The sequence below is a fragment of the Nematolebias whitei genome, chromosome 14 (assembly GCF_014905685.2).
Source record: "Nematolebias whitei isolate Nwh7 chromosome 14, NemWhi1, whole genome shotgun sequence".
In the NCBI taxonomy this organism is placed as follows: domain Eukaryota; kingdom Metazoa; phylum Chordata; class Actinopteri; order Cyprinodontiformes; family Rivulidae; genus Nematolebias; species Nematolebias whitei.
Window position 1 is genome coordinate 15,517,226 of NC_056511.1, and position 8,749 is coordinate 15,525,974.

At 41.6% G+C, this 8,749-nt stretch overlaps 1 protein-coding gene across 1 annotated transcript; it reads left to right on the plus strand.

Moving 5' to 3' along the window:
- Positions 1-1,185: 1,185 nt before the first annotated feature.
- Positions 1,186-6,445, plus strand: LOC119420846 (cytokine receptor common subunit gamma-like). Its single transcript, XM_037688270.1, has 7 exons — positions 1,186-1,249; positions 4,445-4,535; positions 4,800-4,966; positions 5,054-5,184; positions 5,278-5,437; positions 5,538-5,625; positions 6,358-6,445. The coding sequence occupies exons 1-7, from the start codon at positions 1,186-1,188 to the stop codon at positions 6,443-6,445; spliced, it is 789 nt and encodes a 262-aa protein (XP_037544198.1).
- The last annotated feature ends 2,304 nt before the right edge of the window (positions 6,446-8,749 follow it).

The following is an 8,749-nucleotide window of genomic DNA, read 5'->3' on the forward strand; positions in this document are numbered from 1 at the left end:
TATATATATGTATGCAATATACATATATATATATATATAATTAGGACAAGGTAACTGTAGATTTGATGAAGTTCAAGATGATATTATACTAAATTCCAAAATTTAATCATAATGTGCAAAATTATAGCAATGTTAACTTTTCTCACAAATGACTTGGACAATTTAGGGCCTTTGACACCCAAAAACCAGAAGTATTTGAGTTTCACTTCATGTTTTAGCAGTTACAAAATGCAACGTCAGTCGTATCAGTGCAACTTCTAAACCTTTTTTTTTTTTTTACTTATTTTTTGGTGGAAAAACAAAAACCCATAAATGTATTTCTGGTGCTGCATACGCAGACATACAGTGTCTGCTATCTCATGCTACATCAACAAAAATAAAGACGGTTAATAACTCTTTGTAACTGATAGAGGATCCTTTATGCAACTGATGCATCGTGGTCCTAGGTCAATTACTCTTCATTTCAAATATTTAACACCAGTGGTGAAGCGGCCATTTTAAAGAAAATAGTACAAATTTGCTTCAAGTTGAAATTCCTAGTGCTTATAGACATAACCAGACACCAAAATCTTGTGCCTTTATATTACCCTTCATTCTATAGATGTTTAAAATCATACAGTCTAAGACATCCAAGATGGCCACCACCCAAAATGGATGTTTGTTGGTTCAATGGAATCCCCATACCTGTAAACCTACACCAATATTAATATCCTACATAACCTAAAAACAACATTAATTAGCTCAATGCATAATGTGGCAGCCATTTTGAAAAAAAGTATCTGTTTAATTTGGCATTTAAGTTTTATTTCTATTTAAAATGTGGCACCTTTTTCATTTGTGTAACAATTTAACTGGTAACAGACCCCACTATAGGCTTCATGGGGGATGGAATTGCAGTAAAATGTATTATAAAACTGCATTATGTACTCATACACTTAAAGCAAAATCCATTTTATTTACCACAAAGATACGGTAAGCTATACTTTTGCAACAGTTGTAAGAAAATAAACAATTTCTGAGTTGGGCTAAGTCCCCAGTCTGCTAAAATGTTAACAGCTCCCTTGTCTTCATTCAGATCTTCGCTGACAGGAAGTTAAAAACCCACACTGGAGAAGTTAAGGCGGACTCTAACACAAAGATAGACTCCCACTAAACGTTGAACTCACTGAGAGTCTGTCTGCTGCCATGTTGACTCGACTGCTTCTGCTTCTCTGCCTGGTTGGACAAACAGTGGCCAAAAAGCCTCCTGGTAAGAGCTTTAATAATCTAATAAATTATAGTTTTGATTTTATATTAATAGTTTATATGTGACTGAACTGCGTAGGATTTTCTTAAAATGCATGGCAGATTGATTAATAATCTGTCCGAGTGAGCTATAATGAATGGTAGCTGACATTTGTAATAATTCCCAACTTAAGACCACCACATTAAAATAAGATTATTTAACTTCTGTTACAGAGCACTGTTTTAAAAAATTCCCCTTCGTGACATTTATTTCATTATCTAGCCGGTGCTTGAGTGTGGTATCCATTTAATCTTGTGCATCAGTCAGAACAACACAGTCATATGTCACCTAATGATTCATTCTCAGGGTAACTACTTCTACGGTAAAAATAGAAACATGAAATTAAACGTTTCTATTTGTTTAGTTTACAATGTGAGAAAGAACGCCACAGTCACAGTATCACTGTCCTGTGTTAAAAGGTGAAATGTAGATTATCCTTAAATTTATTTACTTTTTTTAATTAAATAATTAAATTTCTGAAACTTTTCGATAAAAAGCATTTTTGGATGTCCATGATTTACCTTTGGAGTAAACCCAATTCAAGATGCACCCCACACAGTTATAGCTCCAAAAGATTGTTCAAGATGTCGCAATATTTGGTGCAGTCACGTTATTTTTCAAAAGTTTGACCAAAATTTCTCAAACTGTGGCGGGTCAGATGCATTCCTTCAAGGAATGTTATGACTTTTTGTTCCAGATTCTTAAAGTGCTTCAGACGTCCACTTTAATGTTGCGACATTGTTCTGTGATATCTTTAATTTGATATTTGTCAGTTTTGTGTTGCTTCTGTCAAACCCCAACATGCTCAGATAAATTAAAACTGTAGTTTCTTACCCCACCCCCTTTATTTTGTTTGCATATTCATTCTCAAACCATCCCACTGTCAGGATTGTGTTTTCAGTTCAGTTGGACACGATGAACAAATGAAACTCTTCTCAAGGATGTGTCTTTACTTTCCGGTCTTGAATTTTCGTGCTTAATAAAAACCTAAACTAAAACCTTGACTGTATTTTTTGAGCTACAGTTAGTTCAAGCAATGTAATGGCTGTGGAACTGTTTGGGGAGGATAGTCCTGCAACAATACTGTACTGAGCCCGCCAAGAGACATGGAAGTTTGAAACAAAGGTATTTTTGCAAGAGCAAAATGTTTGCCTCAGGTGGGCGTCTTCTTCAGCAGTGACGGCAGGATGGAGCGAGAGATAGAGTTGCATTCGAGCCCAAAAAATCCGACCCGGCTCCAGTCCGTAGCCATCATTTCCGAAGCCCACCCGACCCGATGAATTAACAGTAATTACATGTAGGTCCAAACCCGAAACAAAAACCCGACATTTTTAATTAAGCTTTGACTGCTCATATTAATGGTCGGCGGACAGACGTGGCTGAGTAAAAGGGGCAGAAGATCGGAGCTGAGGGGGTGTTTGTCCTTTCATGGCCATCAAAGCGCATTAAACCTTTGCTTCTGCCTGCATTCTGCATTATTCAGACACGGACCCTGCTCTGACATGTCGGGCTTCGTCCTCAGTGATGAGAGCATTGCTTCAGGATTTACTGGTCTGTCTACGTTCCAGTCCTCACCTGTGGTCATGAAGTTTGGATCGTGACCAAAAGAGCACGATCCCAGATACAATGGGCTTCCTTTGTAGGGTGGCCGGGCTCAGCCTTAGAGAAAGGTGCTCTGTTTTCTGGGGGGAGCTCAGACATTCGCATTGAGAGGAGTTAGTGTATCTGGTTCGGGCATCTGATTAGGACACCTCTGGGACGCTGCCCCTTTGGAGGATTTTCCAGGCACAACCCACTGGGGAGGGCCCAGGAGGAGCTGGAGAGTGTCACTGCAGAGAGGGATGTATGGGTTTTTCTCCTGGGCCTGTTGCCTCCTCAACCCAACTACGAAGAAACGATAGAAGATGGAGATATCCTGCAAAAGTTCAAAGTACGTGGTGTCGTGCTGAGATATTTTCAAAACTCCTGCATTTTTAAACGTTTTCTAAGCTGCTACTGCTTCCTTTATCTGCTAACCTGAAGTTCTCCTTGATGTTAGCCCAAGATTTCTATAGTGTTTCCAACACTGTCTGTACATATAAAGTGACAAATAAAGTATATTATTTTAATTTATTATGGTTTATTTAACTGTTGAAAATGTTACTTATATTTTACTTGTCAAAAATCATCTTTATTTGTTTTATCATGGCCTACAATCGGACTTTTTCAGTTCTTCTGACGCTTCCTTTCCGTGCAGAGTTATGATAAAGACATGCAGAGACACAGACCTCAGATGGAAAGCCTTACAAATCGCCGGCGTCTTTATTGTGATATCTTCATATCACTTTGTTCAAACTGTGAGGCTGGCTGAAAAACAAAGATGTGCAGAGTTTCAGTGCACAACTTTCCTCTCTGTGGTCAGCTGGGTTTTTTATATATTTTGGTTGTTCGTGAGAGAACGTGTCAACTTAGAAATTGAAGTTGCACAATTTTCAACAAGTGTGGGTTTAAAAGATTGTTTTTGCTGCTTATCAGCTGCAGCGGTGAGCAATCATGCATAAGTAATGGCTTCCAGGAGTTAGTTTGTTTAATTGTTAGCAAAATATGACACGAGCTGATGTACAGATTTTAATGAAATGCTCACAAAGTACCGGTATTTTTTGGATGTACATATACATCTGAAAAGCTTATTTTATTTATTAACCTTTATTTAATCAGGCAAATCTTATTGAGATCACAGATCTCTTAGAAGGGAGGCCTGTGCCTGAAGGCAGCCTAACATGCATGTTTTTGTACTGTGGGAGGAAACCAGAGTACCTGGGGAAAACACATGCAAACTCCACATAGAAAGACCCCAGGTCCAACCTGGGGATTGAACCCAGGACCTTCTTGCTGTGAGGCAACAGTGCTAACCACTAACCCATTGTGCTGCAAACTTGCATAAGCCTTATCACAACTAATCATCCTTAGCACACAAAAATGGCTCAGTTTTACAGATTTGCAGCTAAAGCTTGGTGTTGTAGTGGCCCAGGCAGACAACCCAAGCATGCTAACTATTAGATCTTTGTTTAAAACTTTGGTTTGCAGGTTGGTGAGGAAAAAATACTTTCATTAATTATTTTATGAAACGATTCTCATTTTTGTTCAGTAATGATGAAAAAAATCTCTTGTTTTGGACAGATGTGGAGTGTCAAGTGGTGAACTTGGAGTATGTTCAATGTTCCTGGAATAAAGACGGGACTCCAGAGGTCAATTACACATTTTCCAGCTGGTTAGTACGGTAGCGGGTTTTATTTGAAATCTTAGTAATTTTTCCTGTGCTGGAATTATAAATATGTTGCTTTATGACTTGAATTTAATTTTCTCCATGAGTAAGATAAGAAGGAAAGCAATGGAAAGGGTTTTTTTTTTTTTTTTTTTCAGAAAAACTTAAAACAACTAATATTCATATGAGAGATTAAACTGATTACAGTTGAAATATACATATATATATGAGCATTTTTTGTATGAGTAACAAAATTTTATCTATGCGCAGGGTGCACTACCAAAAGGAGACAAACTGTTCCAAGTACTTGTTAGAAAACGACACAAACGTTGGATGTATTCAAGCTTACGTCGTTAAATTAAGATTCATGACATTTTATACTGTCCTGAAACATGGCAGCGAGATGGCTCAGATGAAACACCAACTTAAAAACAGAGGTATGAACTTTATTATTGTATAATATAAAACTAGACCATTTAATAAATGAATCACATTTTCTGTCACTTTTTTTGTGCTGTCACCAGTCAAGTTAAATCCACCAACCAACGTGACCGTCCAAAATGGATCTGACTTCAACCTGTGGTTTTACTGGAACCAGACTGCAACGTGTGTGGAGAGGGAAGTTCGCTACAGAATAAACAACAACAAGTGGGAGGTAGGCTGCTGCTTTCTTCTGTTTTATACTGTCAAACTTTATTTAAATCTTTTGGTTTCATCATGGTGTTTTATTGACTGTTTTATTTTGCAGCACACTATAGTTCCTGATGACAGTTACTACATCAACTTCCCCTCCAGCAGCGCCAGATATGAGCTGCAGGTACGAAGTAAAATGGCTGAGATGTGTGGAGGCTCCATATTCTGGAGTGACTGGAGCGAGCCTGTGGTCTGGGGCTTCAATAAAAGCACAAGTAAGCTGCCAGCTGTTTGTTACAGTTTGTACATCTGCAGATAAATTATTGTACAACTAAATGCCCTCTTTTCCCTTCCCATATACAAACATTTTAAAAGACTCGATATCCGTGTGGACGCCAGTGCTTTATGCAGTGGGGGCCATCACTCTGATCCTGCTGGTCCTGATGTTACTGCAGCATGAACGGTGAGTATCCCATCATGCTTTGGGGGATTTAGGAGGAGTCTTTGTTTTTGTTAAAGTTTAATATTCACTCTTTTTAATCCAATCACTTAAACTCCTACTTGTTTCCCACAACTAAGCATTTCAACCCTTCCTTTGTCTGTAATATCGTTCTCCACTCCTTGTTGGATTTTCTTTTTCTTCTTTCGGCTGCTCCCTTCTTCAGGGCTTGCCACAGTGAACTAAGTCACACAAAGACTTTGCAATTGTTTTTACGCCGGATGTTCTTCCTGACACAACCACAGACCACAGAGCTACCACAGCCCTCTGTGTGGAGCGGAGATCAGGGCACCCAGGGGAGCAGATGGCGGGGGTTAAGAACCTTGCTCAAGGGCTGAGTGGGGCAAATGAAGAGGGAGGCAGATGTGGGTGCTTCACCTTTCCCATCCATATTCTGATGTTGTTACGAGGTTCTAATGTCGAATTGATGACCTTCCGATCACAGGCTCACGTTCTTTAGCCTCTGACCACCACTCCCCCCACTCCTTGTTTGAGTTAAAATACAATTTTATTATTCCTTCTTTCCTCTTTTGCTCAGTGTTGCTTAGTGCACATGAACCAAGAGGCTATAGTGGCTCAGCGGTCAGTGCCCCAGTCTCAGAATCCTAACGCTGCAGGTTCGACTCCCTGTTATGTCAGGAAAAGCATCTGGTGTAAAACCCAAATTTTCGCACAACTATGTTGTGACTCCTACAGAACAGGGCAGCTGAAAGAAAAACAACAAGTGCACAAGGATCAAAAAGATCCACCTTCAGCCGACTGTGTGCCGTCCAAAAATTTTTAACCAAAGACTAATCATGTCAGTTGATTTGTCTGGATTGCAAAAACAGTTAGAAATTAAAGCATATCGCTTGTCTCCTCTCATGTTTTAAACAAAAGATCAGTTGCGATCAGTGAGCACTCTGTTGGGGATGAGTCCCAGTTACCACCCCAGTAAATTTGGGTTGAATATCTGTAAAAATGACAGAGATAAAACCATGGATGTGTTTGTTAAGGTGGGTTAGCATGAATCTGGTTGACTCCAAAAGATGAACAGTTTTTAGATGTACATCCAGTTCTTACTTGCTGAGATTTCCTTTAAACTGGGTGCACTAATTTATGAGATGATGGCACTGCAGCTCAGTGGTTAGAGCTGTCACCTCTCAGCGAGAAAGTTGCAGGATTGCCTCCTGGCCTAGATTGGAGTTTGCACATTCTCCTTGAACATGTGTTGGTTTTGTCCGGGTACTCCAGTTTCCTCCCACAGACCGAAAACATGCACCTTAGGCTGATTGGTAACTCTAAATTGTCCCTAGGTGTGAACAAGAGTATGGACAGTTGTCTGGTTTGTCTCTATGTGTCCCTGTGATGGACTTGCGACCTGTCCAGGTAGCACATTGGCTTTCGTACAGTGATTGTACATGGGCACCAGCTCAACGTGACCTGGAAAGGAGAAGTGGGTAAAGACAATGGATGGATGAATTATGAGATATTTGGTGACAAACATGTGGACTGCAAGATGGCGGCGCCAGTGTGTTCGGCTTGCCTCTCCCTGCATACTTTGATTGTTTTTGTGTTGTTTTTTGCTTTTATAACTAGTGTCGACTCTCTGCTGGTGTATAATCGCCAAACGCTTTTTAATCTTCGACCCGATATTAACAACTTGGCTCCGTTTGTGAATGACAGCCAGAAAACTTTTTTCCCTCCATTTCTGTCGGACGTGCCGGCCTACCTGTGCCGCGCCCCAGCTCCACCAGCGCACAGAGCGCGCAGACGCCGCGGGAGACGCAGCGGCCAGCTGGTCAGACTGAAAGCTCAGCTGGCGTCCTCCCTATCCGCTCTCTCTGAGTTTGGAGCTGCATCTAATTGTTTTATCTCATGGCGCTCCCTGGATCTCATCAGCTCTTCTCTGGCTCCTGTTGTTGGCCTGGGTGAGGGACAACTGCGCGATGCCTCCCCCCTCCCCTCGTCCGAGTGCGCGGAGTGAACCACCACAACCTGCTCGATCTGGCTCCTGCGTCGGATCACACCCCGGCTGCTGTTGGCCTGGGTGGGGGGCCGCTGCTGCGCGGCCTCTCCTTTCCTCTCCTCCGCGTCCGAGGAGTGAACCACCACAACCTGCGGCTGCTGGACAGAGCTCCTCGGATGGATGACTTCACCCTGGCTCCATCTCATGTTCACATGGCTCTGGTTAATGCTAGATCTTTAACAAACAAGACCTTTATTCTGAAGGACTTCTTCACCTCCCGTGGTCTGGATTTTTTATTCATTACTGAAACATGGATAACTGCCGGTGAGTCCAGTGCTTTTTGTGAACTCCTGCCTCCAAACTGTGCATACTTCAGCTCTCCAAGGACGACGGGTCGTGGAGGAGGAATAGCGACTGTTTACAGGAAGAGATATTTCTGTAAACAAATCACACCTTTAACATGTTATTCCAGCTTTGAGTTCAACTTGTTTGAGCTCGGATCTTCACAACCCGTACTGTGTGCTGTTTTATACAGACCTCCAAAATACAATAAGGACTTTCTGACAGACTTTGCAGATTTTTTGGCTGGAGTCTTGCCTAAATATGACAGGATCTTGATAGTCGGAGACTTCAACATCGCCGTGTGCTGTGCTGATAAACCGTTGGTCAAAGAGTTTTTACAGCTGATAGACTCTTTTAATTTGCTTCAGTTTGTGTCTGATCCAACACAAGAATGTGGCCACACCTTAGACCTTGTGTTAGCTCACGGTTTTAATGTTTCTAATGTGGAAGTTTGTGATGCTGCCTTTTCAGACCACATGCCTGTTGTGTTTGACATGCCACTCGTCTGTCGCTCAGTCAAACCTCGCGCTCCTGCACAGCCCCGTCGGGTCATTAACTCCTCCACTGCTTCTCAGTTCTCTGCAGCTTTTAGTTCTGCCATCAGCCCCACAGACCCTGTGGGTCTTCATTCAGATATCGATGCTCTCTCATCTAATTTTAACTCAGCCTGTCAAAACGTTTTAGATGCTGTGGCTCCATTAAAAACAAGAGCTTCCAGACCAAAGCCTGACCCCTGGGCTGATGAGGTCACGCGATCTGCCAGACGCCAGTGCAGGAGAGCAGAGCGGAAGTGGAAGA

Bases quoted from the DNA above. Each gene is read 5' to 3' on its own strand.
- LOC119420846 (XM_037688270.1), top strand. From the start codon at position 1,186: ATGTTGACTCGACTGCTTCTGCTTCTCTGCCTGGTTGGACAAACAGTG. The intron at 4,536-4,799 runs GTTAGTACGGTA...ATCTATGCGCAG, and splicing joins AATTACACATTTTCCAGCTG to GGTGCACTACCAAAAGGAGA. The intron at 5,185-5,277 runs GTAGGCTGCTGC...TTTATTTTGCAG, and splicing joins TAAACAACAACAAGTGGGAG to CACACTATAGTTCCTGATGA.